The sequence below is a fragment of the Xiphophorus couchianus genome, chromosome 6 (assembly GCF_001444195.1).
Source record: "Xiphophorus couchianus chromosome 6, X_couchianus-1.0, whole genome shotgun sequence".
Taxonomy (NCBI): domain Eukaryota; kingdom Metazoa; phylum Chordata; class Actinopteri; order Cyprinodontiformes; family Poeciliidae; genus Xiphophorus; species Xiphophorus couchianus.
Window position 1 is genome coordinate 5,193,523 of NC_040233.1, and position 19,488 is coordinate 5,213,010.

General features: G+C 40.5%; 1 protein-coding gene and 1 long non-coding RNA gene across 3 annotated transcripts; both read left to right on the plus strand.

The window, feature by feature from the left end:
* Positions 1–469: 469 nt before the first annotated feature.
* Positions 470–18,308, plus strand: fggy (FGGY carbohydrate kinase domain containing). Of its 2 annotated transcripts, none has more exons than XM_028019579.1 (16): positions 470–560; positions 922–1,152; positions 4,176–4,287; positions 4,468–4,619; positions 4,823–4,911; positions 7,294–7,409; positions 7,525–7,653; positions 9,791–9,894; positions 10,003–10,110; positions 11,032–11,093; positions 12,518–12,680; positions 12,878–12,952; positions 13,053–13,173; positions 15,214–15,308; positions 16,480–16,541; positions 17,976–18,308. In XM_028019579.1, exons 2-16 carry the CDS (start codon positions 970–972, stop codon positions 18,055–18,057), a joined length of 1,653 nt encoding a protein of 550 aa, XP_027875380.1. In that variant the 5' UTR covers positions 470–560; positions 922–969; the 3' UTR covers positions 18,058–18,308. The 2 variants fall into 2 exon arrangements, with proteins under 2 accessions (XP_027875380.1, XP_027875381.1); XM_028019580.1 differs by having other exon boundaries at positions 512–560; positions 931–1,152.
* On the plus strand, positions 1,155–3,705 carry LOC114145934 (uncharacterized). The gene is made up of 2 exons (XR_003595793.1): positions 1,155–1,288; positions 3,339–3,705. It is a non-coding gene; the product is annotated as an uncharacterized LOC114145934 (long non-coding RNA).
* Positions 18,309–19,488: the final 1,180 nt, after the last annotated feature.

Genomic DNA, 19,488 nt, shown 5'->3' on the forward strand with positions numbered 1-19,488 from the left:
AGCTGAGGCAGAATGAGAAGATATTTAGAATAAACCTGCTGAAAATAAACTTTGGTATTTCGCTGAATATTTAGTTCTCGTGCTGCTTTTGCTGAATCTGTGACGTGGCTTGGACCATATTATCATAAAGTAAGTGATTGTTTTTGAATCTTTGCCTCAACTGTCTGAAAAAGCCCGGTCTTCTGAAATGTGTGCTTCCAAAATGTAATCAATGGTCAACGTGTGTTTGTAGAGCTGAATTTTTTTTTTAATCAGTTCGTAATTTTGTTAAAGGCGCTCCAATGATATTCCAGGGACCCCGACATTTGTAAAAGATGTGATACATAAGTAAATAAATAACTTCTTATTACTCCAATGTACGTTTTTTTTATTTTAGGTAACCTATCAGAAGAATTAAAATGGTTTATCACCATGGTATGGTCTTCTTTCTAAATCCTGACAGCGTTGCTGAGGTCTCCAGAGTTTGTTTGGCTTCGACAAGAAAAATGCGAATGTTATCCTTTTTAGCCGCTTTCGCGTTCCGTCTCACCCCACCGTCCTGCTACATATCAAAGTTCATGGTAAGAAACTTGTACGCGATTAAACGGGGTTTTTTTCTCTCTCTTTCTCTACCGTGAAATAAGATTTTCGGGTTTACACTCCGTGTGTTTGAGTTTGATAGCAAATGCGTCATTGGTTGCGGGGGTTTTATGCACGCGGTGTTCAAAATACAATCTGCGCTTTTGATTGGTGTAAATCTGCAGCTCTGTTATTCAAACCGAGGACACAAGTGTCCTTAAGGATAACGGCGTACAAGGCTGCGAGCTATAGTTTTAGTCTTTCTGTATTCATTAACCAATAAAGGAATCGAAATAATAATAATAATAATAAGATGAGTCATTCATTCACTCTGACGTCAACACTTTATTTATTCTTCAACAGTGCACCCAGGTTGATTCTTGACCAGAGGATCCTCAGCGGCTGCTCCACATGGCGGAGGTCTTTTATGTTGGGGTGGATGTGGGTACTGCCAGTGTGAGGGCCGCACTGGTGACCAGAGAGGGGCTCCTGAAGACCACCGCAGAGGAACCCATCACCATCTGGAAGCCCCAGCCGGAGCACTACGTCCAGTCCTCCACAGAGATATGGCAGAAATGCTGCTCAGTGGTCAAGGTGGGAAGTTCTCTGTGCAAGAGATGGTCAAATAAAAAAACGGAATTGGTATCAAAGGACTCAATCCTAGATGAGGTCTTTGATAATCGCTTTATCAAACTGTCCAAATCTCAGAGGTGTCCGTAGCATTATGAAAGTAAGTTATTTCGGAACCTGTACCATCTTTAACGTGACATGCATCCTGTACAACTGAAAGATAAATACCTGCCTCCTGCTCACACCTCTACGGAGCCCTCTAGGGGACATGGGGAATTTTTTTTCTTTTGTGTTCCCTCGCAATACTTTTGTGTTCCCTCGCAATACTTTTGCGTTCCCTCGCAAAACTTTTGCGTTCCCTCGCAATACTTTTGCGTTCCCTCGCAATACTTTTGCGTTACCTCGCAAAACTTTTGCGTTCCCTCGCAAAAGCTTTTGCGTTCCCTCGCAATACTGTACTGGTCAGTTATGCAGCATAATTGAACACTGCAAGCCTTTCTTACGGTGGCCGCCGTACTTTATGCTTTAATATAAGGTTATGTGAGGTTTTTCCATGAATGTTAGTATCTTTTTGTGAAATATCTGAAGTTTTATATCTTTCTTTAGGATAGAAAGGCGCCACAAACCTACGATATAAACAGAAACCTTCCGTAAGTAGGAAAGAAATAAAAACACATTATAATTTGGACTATTTCTGAGTTATTATCGCGGGTAATAAATCATCTGACAGTTTTGATTGTGTCTCTGTTGTGTTCTAGTCTGAATGGTTTAAAGAGCTGCTTTCAGTGCCGCTCCATCTCAGCCTTAACAGACATAAACATGCAGTAAAAAATAAATCGATTTTCAATCAGTGTTTTGCACCAAACAGTTAATAATAATAAACAAGTTTTCACTGAGGCTCTGTAAGAGCCATATAAATGAAATAAGTAATTATTGATATGACAGGAGCAGGAGGCTTTGACACTTAGGTGTGGTGGGTGTGTCGATGTGGGCGTGACGTCACCAGGTATGAATGGGAAGGATACTGGCTTTGTGTGTTTTAGGAAGCGGTGAGCGGGGCGGTCAGTCCTTGCAAAGTTTGGAGCCTGATCATCAAAATGGAATAAATCGATAATTGTGACAGAACAAAGAAAAGGTTTGGAGCTGATTGATAAACGGACAGATGAGATTCCCCGAGTTAACCCAGAGTTAATCCCTTTACCATCATTAGTTTGTCGTGTTTTTAATAATGAAAACTTGTTAATAATAAAAACTGTTTGGTGCAAAACACTGATTGAAAATCGATTTTTTTTTACTGCATGTTTATGTCTGTTAAGGCTGAGATGGAGCGGCACTGAAAGCAGCTCTTTAAACCATTCAGACTACGAACACAACAGAGACACAATCAAAACTGTCAGATGATTTATGATAATAACTCAGAAATAGTCCAAATTAGGATGTATTTTTATTTCTTTCCTACTTACGGAAGGTTTCTGTTTATATTGTAGGTTTGTGGTGCCTTTCTATCCTAAAGAAAGATATAAAACTTCAGATATTTCACAAAAAGATACTAAAATTCATGGAAAAACCTCACATAACCTTATATTAAAGCAAAAAGTACGGCGCCCACCGTAAGAAAGGCTTGCTGTATTCAATTATGCTGCATAACTGACCAGTACAGTATTGCGAGGTAACGCAAAAGTTTTGCGAGGTAACGCAAAAGTTTTGCGAGGGAACGCAAAAGTTTTGCGAGGTAACGCAAAAGTTTTGCGAGGGAACGCAAAAGAAAAAAAATTCCCCATGTCCCCTAGAGGGCTCCGTACACCTCTTATCAGAATTTGCAGAGGTTACAAAGATTAAAATGTACCCATTGTTGTAAGGTATCAGTCAGGATAAGGCTGTACAGTCCGATTTATTCAATTAGAACGAGGCTCGTTTGTCAGATTAAAAGTACTTTCGGAAAACAATCTATTAGCAGATAAGCATGTGTTTCATTAAGTCCACATTTTTGTATTTGAAGTGTTATTTTTTTTATTTCAAACCTAAATGTTGTATTTAGGTTTCAGAAATCACGGGCCTCGCAGCATGGGTTTAATTAATCTATGTGATGTGATTTACTGAAACAAATTAACATTTCAACGAAGCTGTGATTACTTGAAAATTATTTTATATACCGCCAGTAAAGTAAGCATTAAACATGTCTACCTTTTTCATTTTTCCCCCCAGACCAGAAAATATATGTCTTAATATTTACATTGACAAAACCTTTAGACCAGATGTTGGGGGGCGGAGGAGACCCAAGTAAAGCACAAAGAAATCAGTGAGAATAAGTATCGAACACACGAAGAAACGGATTTGCAAAAAGACAAAGAAAGCCAAGAAACCAGCTGAAATCTGTCTGTATTTAGAAAGCATTCCCACTGCTATATGTTGTTTTTTTTTAGCTAACACCATTTTGCCTTACTTAATCTGTCTGCTTAGCCATCTTTCTTTACAATTTGCTAAATGTTTCTCTCATTTTTCTTCTAGTCTTATTTTACTGCTCATGCTTAGGTTGTGTCTCACCAAACTTCCTGTATTAAAAATGTTTCACATGTAGCTTTTTTTGTGTGTGATTTAATCTAACATTTACTCATTTTAGCTAGCGGTTTAGCTAGCCAAAATGAGGTAAATTAGGTTATCGGTTATTTTTGTCAAAGCAGTTTAGCTACAGCTTATTTGTTCAGAGCGCGTTTGTTTATTAGCAATTTAAACAGGTTTTTACATTTTAACATCTCTACTATGAGACAACAGGTGTATAAAGGGAAGACACACATCCTGGATTATGTGGTGTAAAATACTGCGCTAGCTAGCTACATCTTCTATAGTTAAAATTCATCTGGTTCAGAGTACAAAAATATGATCTGAATATCCTTTAGGGTTGCTAATTGTTTGAGAAGTGTAATAGATTATTTTATGCTGGAACATTCTGTAATAATCCAACACTTGATCAAACATTTGTTCCTTACTTTACAGACATACGGTGACCAGTGGTGTGGTTATGTGCCGTTTTGGCTATTTTATCGCAGGTAGTGACCAGTGGGGTGCAGAGCGACCAGATCCGGGGCGTCGGCTTCGATGCCACCTGCTCTCTGGTAGTTTTGGATGAAAGCTTCCAGCCTGTGCCAGTCACTCAGGAGGGTGAGCGTCGTGTTAGTTAGCTTCCTGTCATCTTCAGCCTTTAGTCTGGTGATTGGCTTGAACGCATTCAGCAACTAAAATTCATGTTTCTTCCCTCCTAGCTGACATCAGATGAACAAAATGCGGCGTTCGTAAAAACCTGATGCTCTCTCCTGATTTTTTTCTTCTTCTGTAATTTAGGCGACCCGCAGAAGAACGTGGTGATGTGGATGGACCATCGCGCTGCGGAGCAGGCGGATCGGATAACAAACACCGGACACAGGGTCCTGAGCAGGGTGGGGGGGGTCATGTCTCAGGAGATGCAACCTCCGAAGCTCCTCTGGCTGAAAGAGGTGAGGAAGGTCACCGCCTCTTCCTCTGCAATCTGTGTGTTTTTTGTTCTTTTTCTGTTAAACCAGCTAGTCATCTTGCATACTTTTGAACAGCCCACCAACTTCCATCTGTTTGGTGGCGATGTTAAGTTTGCGTGACGCGTGCTCATCTACAGTTTGGGTCAGCCGTCAGTAGCTACTGATTCTCGTTGCCTCTTTGTCAGAATCTAAAGGACAGCTGCTGGGACAAAGCCGCTCACTTTTTTGACCTGCCGGACTTCCTGTCCTGGAAAGCTACAGGCTCCACAACGAGGTCAGCTCCCTCGGCTTGCTCTGTTTTCGGGGGGTAGAAGGGAATTTGTGTTATACACACACAAACGTACGCAAACCTCTTGAACCTTTGACATGTTTTGTCACGTTACAGTCACACGTTTTGCTTTGTTTTACTGGGGTTTTACATGAAAAGATCAACGCGACATAGTGTGTAATTGAAAAGTGGAGGGGGGGGGAATCTGGCATTTCTGCCCGTTCTGCTTTGACATTTGTACAGCTTATGTTTAACTTAACCCCTTAACTGTCACGATGACATAGGTGTCCCGATGGAGCCGTTGACCTACATGTAAATATTTTGAGGGCTTTAGTCTTTCCACAAATTTTCAATTGGTTTTGAGTGTTTACTTATTTCTTTCGAGATTCGACTCTGATAAGTTCTATCCCCGCTGAAGCAAAGTGACAACCACTGCATGATTCTGTCAGGTCCACGCTTCACTATGTGAGTTTATTGCCACACGTAGCATTTTGCAAACAGGCCAGGAAGTGCAGATCAGGTCTCATGAGACGAGAGAGCTGTGTCCGCTACACGGCTGGCGACAAACGTTTCTTTGAACGGTTGCTTTTAATCTCGACGCTCCCTGAAGAAGTTCAGATTTGTGGAGTGCTTGAGCAGTAATTCGCTTATCCACTAAACTCCAGCCTGTAGATGTCAGCAGTTCTACGGTTGCTCTTTTTCAGAAAATCTGAAGTATTTTTAGTCTAGTTTTAGTGCAAATGTCTTAGTACACTTGGAATAAGATAGCTGTTCAGCAAGATATAGGGTTATTTCACTTATAACAAGACATTTTTCTCATAAGTGAAATAATCTGCCAGCGGAGCAGTTAATTTTTCATTTAGAGTTATTGACTCTAAACCAGTGGTCCCCAAGCCCCGGGCCGCGGACCGATTTAATACTAATTCGTTTTTGTGGTACATCTGTATTTTGTATCTTATTTTGAAGGGATATGTAAACGTTACCATAGCGACCAGAGTCAGAGAGCGTTAGGGCAGTGGTGGAGACGAGATGAGAGGAGTAGAGCTTGTGAGTTTTAGGTCTGGTTCACACGATTTAAAGATTGTCGGCCGATTTTCCAAACCTCTGTGACCACAGAGCCGATAAAAGTCCAACAGGTTCGGTCGGTTCGTGTGTCCAGCCACACGGCAGGAGCAACACGAACCGATTCCACTCACGAACATCCCGATTCCAGAAGAAAATCCAGTAAAACCTCCAACATACCAAACGTGAATTTAGAGGAACAAACATGGATGACGATGTAGAAGCAGTGATAGTTTGTGGCTCATTTTAACCGATAAAAGAGGAAACAAAAAGAAAAGGCGTTTGATAAAGGATGGCGGGAGCAGCTGCTCTATTTGCTGCACTATGATTTGGAGGTGAGTTATGTTTGTTCGTAGTTAACATTTTTAATTGAACAAACATAACCACATATAATAAACATATATAAAATGACCTTTACATGTAGTAATAAACATTTCCACATATCACCTCCGATGTCCACCGGACTCTCGGTTGCCATGTCAACTGTTTGGGATTCCTCTCCGTTCTTACGTCATCGCGCTTTCTGATTGGATCCTGTCACATTCAACAGGCTGCGTTCTGCTCCCACTCAGGAAAAAAATCCCCACAGGCTGAGATAATCGAGCCAAGACAATGTTGAATATGCTCGATTTTAGATCGGGCATATTCATCACACCACGTAACACACCACCACAGGACGTTGTAAGGTTGTCTCAAAGGGAAAATCGGAGCCAAAAAAAAAAAAGGCTTTAGCTGGAACACCAACATGCAGAAGCATTATCTGACGCCCCCACCTCCAACCCCCCGGAGGCCGCAGCAAAATGGCCAAGTCTTGACCGGTCCGCGGTAATAAAAAGGTTGGGGACCACTGCTCTAAACAACCTGCTATTTCTTGCTGAAAAGCTGCTTGCAAGTTAATTGTCTTATTTTAAGAGTACTAAGACGTTTGCACTGGAAACTGGACCAAAAAATGGTATAAGAGTTGGAGATTTTGCAGTGAAACTGAAATACACAGGGGGATTGTGGTTATAATGTAGCAAACTATGCAAAGTTTCAAGAGGAATTAATACTTTCGCTAGGCCCTGTTTTTAATCTCACTGTGTGGATACCAAACTGCATGTTTTGTTTTGGGTTTTTTTTCGTTTTGGGAACACTGACCTAATTTCTCGGAGTAAAAACAGAGCAGCAGGACAGATTAAAAAAAGTTATCTGTGTTTTTTTTAAATTTTTTTATTGTTGTCAAAATGTTTCGGATCTTGTGTCCTCAGCAGTAGATAACCGGATAGATATCAAAATTCACCCAATGTGCGATGTAATCTGGTATTATTCTTCCCCGCTGTCCCTCAGGTCTTTATGTACTCTAGTGTGTAAGTGGACATACTGTCCTCCAGGTGGCTGGGATCCCAGCTTTTGGATTAGCGTTGGACTGGAGGATCTTTTGGAAAACAATTTCTCCAAAATAGGCAAGAACATATATATATATATATATATATATATATAAATCTAATCTCATATCTCTCACAAATATTTGCTTCATTTTGATTGTCGTCTTCTAACGTCTAACGATTTTCCATCCAGGCAGTGAAACGTGTTCTCCAGGAAGTCCTCTGGCAGGAGGCCTGACCCCGCAGGCCGCGGCAGATCTGGGTCTGAACCCAGGAACAGCAGTCGGTGCTTCACTCATTGATGCTCATGCCGGAGGCTTAGGTAGCACACCCAACGGAGACAAAAAGGAAACAAAAGTCGTGTCCAGACTGAAGCCACTTATTTTAACTGCACCAGCTCACTGAGGCGTCTCAAAAAAAAAAAACAACAAAAAAACTCCCCTCATCCTCCACGAAGCAAAAATCCAGCTCTGGAAAAATACTTGTTTCTCGTTGTAAACTTCCACGACAGGTTCCTGCAGCTGTCGAGTGCAGCGTTTTTTTTAAATTTTTTTTTTTTATCCGAACCCGTTTTAGCCGAAAAGCACAGAGGACCTGCAGGAGCAGAAAGTGGCAAAACGACCTTCACCGAGACACGTTTCTGCAGAGCGAGCGCAAACAGGAGCGAGTTGTTGGGACAGGCGTCGTTTGAGCCTCGCTAAGTTACTGACATTTTTACGGATTTGCAGCCTCAAAAGTCCCATCAAATGAAATCAATGCTTCATCAATCAGTCAATCGAGTTTATTTGTGTCGAAAATTTCAGCAACACGGCAGTTCAAAGTGTGTTGCATTATAAAAATGCCCCAAAAAATCAGAAACAGACGTGGGTCGAGTACCACAAACTGTACTCAAGTAAGAGTAGCAGTACTTCGACATATTTTTACTGCAATAAAAGTAAAAGTAGCCGTCCAGGAAATTACTCAAGAAGAGTAAAATGTATTTGGTAAAATTCTGCTCAAGTACTTAGTAACTGATCAAATGATTAATCATTTAATAGTTACATTATGTCTTCTAAATTTCTATGTCATATAAAGTTAAGTGGAAATTTTTTATATTTTAAGGGACAAGAATGACAATAATTCAAGTAAGTAACAAAAAAAAATAACAAAATCAGGCAAATTTAAAATTTTCCAAATCAGTTTCTTTCAGTAAAAAAAAAAAAAAAAAAAAAACTCATGAAACTTTAACAAAAACTGCAGGTGTGTGTGTGTGTGTCTGTGTCTGTGTCTGGTGAGTTTTTGGTTAAAACATGTTCGTTTTCCGTTCAGCGGGCAGAAAATCCAGAAATCTTACGCAAGTAATAGTAGAGATAGTAAAATGACTCAAGTAAAAGCAAAATGTACAGCCTTCGGTGCGGGAGGGGGGAAGCGCCTGCGCAGCTCCTGGAATCCCAACCATCTGGTTTGGCTCTGTGAGCTCCACCCGCTCGTGAACCCTGCCCCCTGACCCGCGGTCGGGACCTCCGCCAGCCGCGTATTGTTGCGTCGGTCAGGGGTCGGATTGCTCCGAACCGAAGGTTGTTGTTCCTGCCAGTCTACACGCAGGCGAGGACGCTTCCTACAAAACACAAACCAGCTCTGCAAACATGATTGCAACAGTCGGTGCCATCGCTGAATCCCACATGAAGGCTGGGGAGCTGATTTAATGCTCCTCCTCTGCATGTGGAGTATGTTATCCCTCTCACCCCACTTAATATAATATGATGATATTCTTTGGTTAAAACTACTTTATGATGTAGTTTTATGATTAGGCTCATTCTAGATAGAATAAAAAGGAGGAGTGAATTTCCACCAAAAAAAAGTTTTGGAAAAAATGAAGAGCCCACTAAACTAAACCCCGTTGAAAACCTCCTGGTTATTCCACCAAATGTTGATTTCTGAGCTCTTCCTGAGTTAGTGTTAGAGAGGAATGTCAGACATGTCAGTAGTTCATGGAAAAAAGAACAATGTTAATTTTATTCAAACATATAGATACAAAAAGTAAAATCAGAGACACTGATCATTTTGCGGTGGTCTCTTAATTTTTCCCAGAGTTGTATATGTATTCTTGTTTTGTTTTTTAGAAATTATATTTTTTTTTATTTGTTCAAAATCAACATTTTCATATTCCATATTAAATTTGACACCGAAGCCGTGTCACCTGCCACGAAAGTCGGAAGCTGCCACTCCTGAGCCGTTGGCACTTTTCCAACTCAGAAATTTCTATGTTTTTGGGTTTTTGTTTTTTTTTTAAGAAATTTTCTAACATAAATCTCAAAATTTGAGTTTTTTTCCTAGAAAGTTTCCAACTTTCGAAACTCAGAAATTTCCAAGTTTTCTCTTAAAAAAAAAAAATTTCTGAGGTTTTCTACAGAAATGTACTCCTTTTTAAAAACATTTCCATCTAAAATGAGCCCGATATGCCGTCTTACTCCTTCCAGGTGTCATAGGCGCTGATGTGCAAGGCTTCGATTTGCCCTGCGAGGGCTGGCCAATCACGTCGCGCATGGTGATTGTCTGTGGGACGTCTACTTGTCACATGGCGGTCAGTGGATTTTAGGGATGCATGACTTCCTGTAATCAAGTTTTTTTAACTGCTTTTTTTTTATTTTATTTTTTTATATAATCACTCATGTATGTCGTTTATGAGCAGATCAGTGAGCAGCCTCGGTTTGTGCCCGGAGTGTGGGGACCCTACCTGTCCGCCATGGTGCCAGACCTGTGGCTTAATGAGGGAGGACAGAGTGCCACAGGAAGGCTGGTCAGACGCCCTGCCACAGTCACCTTTTCACATATGTGGACATATTCATATACAGTACAGACCATAAGTTTGGACACACCTTTTAATTCAATGAGTTTCCTTTATTTTCATGACTATTGACATTGTAGATTCACACTGAAGGCATCAAAACTATGAATAACACATGTGGAAATATGCACTAAACAAAAAAGTGTAAAACAACTGAAAATAGCCCTTATATTCTAGTTTCTTCAAAGTAGCAACCTTTTGCTGTGATTACTGCTTTGCACACACTCTGCATTTTCTTGATGAGCTTCAAGAGGTCGTCACCTGAAATGGTTTTCACTTCATAGGTCAACCTGCCCTGTCAGGTTAATAAGTGGGATTTCTTGCCTTATAAATAGTCATGAAAATAAAGAAAACCCATTGAATTAGAAAGGTGTGTCCAAACTTTTGGTCTGTACTGTATATAACATCAAATTTAACCGTGCTGAGGAGATTGAAGCAATATGAGTTCCTGTTTTTGAAACTGGAAAACACACCCTTTCTAACAGAATTATGCGATATGGCTTAAGAATAAAATCCAGGGTTTCCCTTCAATGTATTATAAGCCTTGTTGTTTTTGTTTAAAAAAAAAACCAAACATTCATCTTCAATCAAATCTCCTATATATATCCTATGTCACAATAGCAAAGAATTAAATATTTTTCTGAATGTCCATTGTTTTTCATAGGATGTGCAGACATTCAGTCTTAAGTAGCGACCTAAAACTAAAAGCAAACACAATCTATTGACTTCCTGCACTCATTCACTAGAAAAAAAACATTTCTATTGTAATTCACTCATTACTCAGCTAACCTGTTTCTCACGTCCTTGTGAGCCTCCTTGTCATCAGCGGCTTGTCCCTCTTTTACTTCTCCATTGTCACTCTCCTCCCTGCAGATCGACCACATTGTGAAGGGCCACGCTGCTTTCGCCCAGCTACAGGAACAGGTTAACCAGAGGTCAGCTCATAGCGACTCAGTTGGTTTTTCTTGCTACTGCACACAGCTGACTGGAGGAGGCGCTGTCCTGCTGACTGCTAATGTGGATTCTGTGTGAACGGGTTAACACAGAGGTTAAAACCTGAGTCCGTCCCTTTCTGCTTCCACAAGTTGTAAGAAGAAAAGTGGCCGTGTGTCTGCATCTTTAAAATTTGCCTTTGTTTTTGTTAAAGAGACAACAACAGAACGGCTTACGTGTGCATCTGACGGGACCAAAGTGGAGTCATTGGGCGACGACGACCAGCATCATGTTTTTGAGACCCAACTAACGATTATTTTAGTAGTCGATTATTTTTATTCTCCCCGATTAATCGATTAATTGGACAAAATAATAAAATTTTTTTTTTTGCAGGTTCTCCAGATTTTTTATTTAACCATTGAAGACATTGTTATACAATTTATAAACAATAAAAGATGCAAATACATCCTTTTATCATCACAGTTTAATTCCTTTTTTAAAATAAACTAAGCTAAAATGCAATAGCACAGCACTCCTTTAGTGAACGATTAATCATTTGTAGCAGCGATTCATCGTTTTTTAGCAGCTAAAAAGTACTTCTAACATCAATACGGTGTAGAGCTAATCTGATCATTTATTTGACGTTACAAATTAATAATTGACAACTTAACATGAGAATTTGATGCAGGTAAAACTAAAATCATGCCACTTGAGCCACTCCTGAGTAGATGTTTTACAAACTGTTATTTTTTATCTTGAATTCAAAATGTATACATTTTTGTACAATTTTGGCTTCATAGCTGTTCTGAATGTGTTGTTCTTAAAGCAAATTGCCTCCTTTTTTTGTGTATGCTCAAGTTAGCGATTAATCGATCACTAAAGTAGTTGACGATTAGTTCAGTAATCGATTCGTTGCGATTAATCGTTTCAGCCCTAACGTCTTTAGAGAAAACCAAACGCATCACACCAAGTGTCAAACACAGTGATAATGTGGACGTTAAAGTTTGATCATTCCCATTTGCATGACTGTTTTTCTCACGTCTCTCTACTAAAGTCTGCTGCTTTGGTCTCAACTAGGCCCTTTTTTTGAAGGACAATTTTGTTTACAAAGACTTCAGTTTCCATTTCATTTTCTGTTTTGGTTGTTTATTTTGCATATTTAAAATGTCTTCCAGTTGCAGTGTTAAATATTTGCTAGAAATTAACTTTATTGACCTACTATGGCATTCCCATCATGCTACTTGAAAATGGTCTCAAAACGACAATGTTATCGTTTATCGCGATAACTTCTTGTACAGTTTATCGTCCAGCACAATTTACCATGACAGGCCTGATCAGGAACACTTTCTGTCCCCAATGAACCATATATCAGGCTCACGTTAAGGTCCAGTAGGCGTCTCAAGAGTATTTTTATTTCTCATTTCAGAGTTCCCTTCACAGGCACCAACATTTACTCGTATCTGAACAGCCACTTGGCTCAGATGGCCGGCTCGCCGCCTGCTGTGGACCTGCTGGGATCCAGCCTTCACGTGTGGCCGGATTTCCACGGCAACAGGTCGCCGCTTGCTGACCCCACTCTGAAGGGAATGGTGAGGCCTCGGCGCCACACTCTCGGCACATGAAGCTCCTTTTTCTCCTCTGAACTTGAGGGATCGATATATTTTCTTTGAATGTGTCGTAAAACTAAACCAGCGAAATATTTTATGAAGTAACAAACTATTTCTCAGATCAGGGTTCAGCTGGTGATTCAGCCCTTCCTCTTCCTGTTCCCTCGACTCTGTTGCAGGTGATTGGTCTGCCTCTTTCCCAAACCGTGGATGACTTGGCCCGGCTGTATTTAGCTACGCTACAGGCCCTTGCTGTAAGCCACGTGTTTGTTATCACTCTCTCAGCGTCTACTGTGTGCAAAATCGAAAGGCTTACGAGGCGACCCTCTTCTTCTCCTGGGGTCTGACTTTCAGCTCGGGACGCGTCACATTCTGGACTCCGTGAAAGAAGCAGGATGTGACATCAGAACCCTCTTCCTGTGTGGCGGCTTGAGCAAAAACCTTCTGTTTGTACAGATCCAGGCTAATGCTACAGGTATGTGGTGCGTTCAGGGTGATGCGTGGGAGTTACGCTGCATTCCGGTTACCTCGGCAGTGGGAACTGGGTTTGACGTCAGACCCCATGTAACAGCTTTAAGATTACAGGATTTTAATACGGAGACGCCCATAAACATTTTTAAGCTTTGCTTTCCATAAACAAACACCATTTTTACTTTGTAGAGTTGCGGGCGCTGCATGTGTGTCCCCTAAAATTAACGTGTTTCCACCACTTCTGCAGATACGAAGAGCAGCCATATTGAAAGTTGGCCTTAACCTGTGGCAGACGGAGTTGCTCCCACTTTCCCATTGGGAAATTTTATTTCAGAGGGCGTTCCAGTAGATTTTTCCAACAGGGAAGTTGGAATTTCCCAGTTCAGACCGCAACTGGAACGCAGTTTTAGCTTCCTGCTAATTGTAGAATTTTGTATTTAGGCCAAAAAAAAGTTCATTTGTAGTCTAATCAGACCAGAGAACCTTCTCCCACTGAAGGCAACCTTCTACATGGCTTATGGCAAACTGCAACTTGGACTTGTTTTGGATTTCTCTGGACAGTAGCTGTCTTCCTTAAGGGCCAGATTTGTTCAGAGCGTCACTAATTCTTATTATGGCTTCTGATCTCTGCTGCTTCAGAGTCACAAGCTTTCTTCCACCAAGGCTTCTTGTTGCTAGGGTTTATGTTCTCTGTTTTGTTTTGTTTTTTTTATTGACAGAATGTGAAACAGTCCGAACGGATCGGCTTTAGCAAGTCAATGTAGCTGACACCTGCCTCAAAAATGACGCTCTAAGTCATTGTGAAAATTATTATGAGGTGGACCAGACTCTCAGACATTCTGACATAAAAGCTCGCATAGAGCAATCGAGTCGAAGTGAAAGTTCTTGAACGTCGGGGTCGGACCCGAACTAGGCATTGCCGTTGAACACGTCCCGAGTGAAAGATGAAACCGGAGGGGAAACGGCTACAAACCACAGAGGAATCGTGGAGAGGAACAATCTGATAAACAGAGGGAGAGGTGCAACTAACCGAGGAACAAAGAGGACTCATCAGGAGAGAATAGAAAACAGCTGAGAGGAAGCAAGAGATGGGGAACAGCTGGGATGAGGAGCAAACTGACAGGCGGGGGAAGCTGAGACATAAACACAGCAGAGACTAGTTCAAACTGTAGTTGTGGCATTTAGTAATGATCTTGTTGTGGTCATTTTATGTGACTATAGTGATTGTGAACAGGGTGTGCGGGGACATTGAATGTTGTATGATTTTACTCTATATTATTACAGATGGAAACTCGCTCAATCTAAATCCAATAAAAAGCGTCTTTGGTTAATGTTGTTGCACGTCGTACCTAGTGCTGTCACGATAGCACATGCTGCTGGACGATAAATTGCCCCAGAACTGATTGCGATCAACGATAGTATTGTTGTTTTGAGAACGTTTTCAAGTAATATATGTAGAATAGAACAGTGAACATGTAGAATAGTAACAGTGGCATAAAAATGCAAGCACACGTTCTCAAAGACCAATAAACTTTCAATTCTAATTAACATTTAAACACTGGAACTGGAAGAGATTTGGAAGGTGCAAAATAAAGAAAGAAAACAACAGAAACAACAAATAAAATAAATTATGAAGTCCCTGTAAACAAATTTAGCTTTCAAAAAAATGGATAGTTGAGGCCGAAACACCAGACTGAAGAGTTTTATCATTCAGTTTTTGGTAAAAAAAAAAAAAAAAAAGAGAAAGAGAAAAAAAGAGGCAAACGATAAATCAAGCAAATAAAAATGATTGAGTTTATTTTAATTTATCATGTGATTAATTGATTTATTGTTTATTGTGACAGGCCTAGTTGTACCTGTTAAACAAATGAATAAACCCAAAGAGGAAACCACCCAGAACACAGGCGAATGAATCAAAACACAAAGGGATAAACTAAAATGACAAGAGCTAAGTAAATAAACTACAAAGAATAATCTAAGTTCAAACAGCAAGGAAGTCTGGAAACAGGAAAGAGCCGTTGCTAAGGGTCGTTTCTCTTCTCAGCACTTCCTGTGGTGCTGCCGGATCAGTCCGAGGCCGTTTTAGTGGGCGCAGCCATTCTGGGCGCCTGTGCATCCCAGGACTATGAAGCCATAGAGGTACAGTCACACACACACATCTGTTACGCTACTACTCCATTTTGGATTCATTCATGCTTACTGACTAACAGCAGTGTTTTGGCATTTAATACACCTGAGGTTAGCTTTTAATCTCTTTAGAACCTGGTAAAGTCCAGTGCTTTAATTTGTTATTCTAATTCTTATCATTTTTTAAAAACCATGTCATTAGACTTTGTTTGCCCATAAAAGTTGCATTACAAGACATTTCTTAGTTTGACTAACCTGGATTTCAGCAAATATTTTAAAATCAATACTCTGTTTAGTAAAACAAAAAGGAATGTGACTGGATGAGCTAGAGTTCAAATTTCATGCTAATTATCTAAACTGAGGTTTTACATTTAGTTTAATAATAATTTAGTGTGAAAATGACTTTCATTTCCTAATGTTGTTGGATTTATTTAGCTTTTTCCCCCCACAATTCTTCAAGTTCCTTGCTTTTCATAACTAGGTTACACTGAACAAGAATTAAAGCGTGTCATAAAAAGTGCATCTTTGATGCATGGGTTGGACTACTTGTATAGTTTGATGGTCTTTTATCCCAGGCGTCAATAATTCATACAGACCTCTTTTCTCAGTAGGATTTAATGTGACACAAAGAGGTGCATGCTGGGTATTCACATAAACGAGCTTAGAAAAGGACCCAGATATGGAAAGCATCGTTGAAATTGAAGGCATTGTTGAAATGTGACTCGGTGTCGCCACCTGCTGGAGGGAAACCAGCGCATAATACTCCCTCAGTTCTGCTGGCTGTGTCCACGGAGCAGAGCCTGTTTGGAGCGCGAAATATGGATTAAGATGTAAGGCTTTAAATCTTTTTTCGGGGCAAAGTTTCACAGCAACCTCGGAGCCATATAGACTAAAAATAAGGCGCCATTATTGGGACCAGGCGGCAGCTGTTACATGGGGCAGTTGTTGTGTCTGATCCCCCAGGGCCCCCTCAGCTCCACGCGCTCCGCTGTCTGGATTTTGTAGGTTTAGGTAGGAGTGAGAGGCCTCCGTGCATTAATCATGAGCCGACGCGAACCAGAACCACCGCAGTCGGATTGTGTTTTGGGGGATAAGTAGGTCACGGGCTGGCGTGAAATTAAAACGCGTGTCTCTGTATGCCCGCTCATGGGTTGCTGTTTGTCTTTGCAATTTTGTGCCTCAGGTGGCCATGGAGAAAATGGCCAAAGTTGGGCGAGTCGTTCAGCCAGACCAGGAGCTCAGGAGGTGAGGAAAACAACTTTCCAAGCAGTACACGACATCAACATCCTGTATTTTCTTGGAAATTTACGCGGTAGTCAAATACAAAGCAGCAGATAAACTAAAGTGGATTTATAAATGATACATTTAACTGTTTTTACAAATACAGCACATCCTTCAACATTACATTCATGTATCTAACATAAAGGCCTTAAAATGTCTAACTGTATATAAAAATGTAATTTGGCCCTAAATATGTTACGTTAATTTTTGTTTTGGTTGAATTATTTAATATCGTGTGTGTGTACTTGTGGGTTTTTTTCTTGTGAGCAGAAGTTTGAGTCGCTCGCAGACATCTCCATTGTATTCTGGCTGGAGGCAGTTGAGGCTTGATGTTAACATACTCTTGCTGACTAGCTAGCTAGCTTTTATGCGTCTTATCAGAAGTGCACATTTGTCGCCGGTTGGCTGGACTACATTTGTTTTCGTCACTGTCTCACTTCTGTTGCCAACCCCATGCGAGCCTGCGTGCATTCTAGCAACACGTTAAGTTTGACACTGCTTGCATCTTTCAAATATTTTTTCTGTCTTAAATTTTATCCAATGTGGCATTAAGAAGGTCTGCCAAATCTTAAATTGACTTCCTGATATCTGTAGATGCGCTTTTACAGCTCTACGTCTCATGTCTTCGTGAAACAACCTCAATTGGGTTTGGGTCTGGGCTTTGTGCCATTTTAACAGATGAATATCAGTGGTGACGTTGTGGAGAAGTTCCAACCACCCGTAGGGTCGAAAACGGCATCGGAAGCTAAGAAACATCTCACAGTGAACCATTTCATCCATAATCCGAACACGAAAAGCTGCCAAGTTATGGCCGGGCAATGAGCAGCAGCTTATATTTTGTATCAAGCCATGTAGGATACGCAGACCTGTGTGCAAAACACTATTAATAATCTAGGAGAGGCTCAGTCAAAGTCCAATCTAATTAATGAGGCAGTAGTTAAAAAAATTGTTTACAAATGTTTTCCACCCGATCCAAAATTATTAAACTATTTCCCAAAGAAAAATGGGACTTCTTTTCCCCCCGTTTTTCGGAAGTGCAAAGTTCGTAGCAAGTATTGTTTCAAAAACATTCAGCAAACTGCATCAACTTTCTTGCATTTTCATAATCAGCAAGAAAAAATTGTGTGGGTCTGTCAAATAAAATCCCACTGAAAGTTGTTAAAGGTTTTGTGAGGCTCTGCATATATGATACCAAACTTTTATTTCATTATTTATTAGTAGCCTACAGTATATATGCTGATTTAAAATAGATGCTCAGTGCTTTATTTTTTTTTTTTTGTTTTGTTTTGTTGGCTTTAATAAAAATGTCTTCAGTTTTGTTTTGGTTCCAAAAAATCCCAATTGATCAGCAAGCAAGATGCAATTTCAACTTCACAGCTTTTTGTTTTCCTTTCACAGTTTCTATGACAGGAAGTACAAGGTGTTCCTGCAGCTGTTCTCCCACCAGAGGGAGTACCAGGCCCTCATGAAGCACCGATGAGACAAGCGAACACACTGCAGGGCGAAACTGCAGCAGATGTCTCATCCTCGCAGCTCTTATTAATATGAATAATTCCACTTTTTTTTTGTTGCTGTTTTTCTTTCGTTTTCGCCTTAAGAAAACCCACATGCTGAAGGTTTTTGTTCGTCCTGAGCTGGCAGTTATTGTTCAAGTCGGTATCTTATTTTTTTTTTTTTGCTTGCTTCATCTTCATGTGCATTCCTAATAAATATTACCAATTTTGAGACACACCTGCGCTTACTTTTCACTGAAGTGGCAGCTGGGTCACTGGGTAATGTCCTTCAGTTGGAGAGCGGCGCGTCCCGCTCCAGATTCTCCTTCCTTCCTTCCGGTTCGGTTCGCCCCGGCTGTCCTCGCGCTCTGCTGTCAGGCCGCGGCCCGCGTTCCTAAGATCAAAGCTGATAAGCCGATGCCGCCGACAGACCCGGTGAGGAGGAACGACAAATCCTACACAGCTGACTTAATGCGTCCAGCTTAATGCTTCGAGCAGTTATTGGACCGGGAAGTTGGCGTCTGCTAGGGAATGTGACGGGCGTTTCTAAGGCCAAAGTAAGTGTGTGTGGGGGGAAAGTATTTAAGAACAGGGTGTGGTTAATTGCTTAATTACAGCAGAATTATTCAGAATTGTAGACAACAACTATGAAATTTCTGGAGTCTGTTTGTGGTCTTCAACCTCTTGTCGCTATGTGTGTTTGGTTTCACCCGAGTGGCGATGACTTCCGTCCGTCACTGCCCCATGGCAACCCCGTACCTAACAACACTAGCTAGCGGTAATAGCCTCTGAGCAAGACGCTTATTTTTTTTTTTTTTGCCTGACATAAAATTTTCATTAGAAATAAAACTACACATACGTGGTTAGTTCTTTCATAATAACATTTAAGGACTGTGGTTAACGTATTAAATTTCCATACCACCTTGAATTTCAAAACGAAATTATAATATTTTAAAGTCTTATTTTAATGTATTAATTTAATACCCACTTGCTGCTTCACAGTAAACTAGTACAAACGCCGGAAGAGTTCACAATGCATATATATATATCTGTTTTTAGCTGCCTTTCAGAGGAGACCAGAAAGCCCACCCATCTCAAGTCCGAAGGATGAGTTCCAAAGTCTGGAAGAAACTGGACAAATGGCTTCTTTTGTTTTCAACAAAAAATAAAATAAAATAGGGCACTACCAGTTTGAGGTATAGCAAAGACTCTTTTCAATCACCCCAATGTTTAACTTTCTTACACAGATTTTGACACAAGATTAAGGACTCCATGGATAGCCCAATAAAAAAAATCATAGTATTTATTTCCAGATTTAAAGGTTACTTTAAATCTAAATCTGCTACAGTTATAACCTAGTTATGGGGATCATTGTAAATGATTTTCATTGCTTGTTTTTTGGTGGGTTTTTTAAAGAA

Excerpts from the sequence above, each read along its gene's own strand:
- fggy (XM_028019579.1), top strand. The coding sequence starts at position 970 with ATGGCGGAGGTCTTTTATGTTGGGGTGGATGTGGGTACTGCCAGTGTG. Across the intron at positions 11,094-12,517 it reads CAGGAACAGGTTAACCAGAG|AGTTCCCTTCACAGGCACCA; the intron begins GTCAGCTCATAG and ends TTCTCATTTCAG. Across the intron at positions 12,953-13,052 it reads CTACGCTACAGGCCCTTGCT|CTCGGGACGCGTCACATTCT; the intron begins GTAAGCCACGTG and ends TCTGACTTTCAG.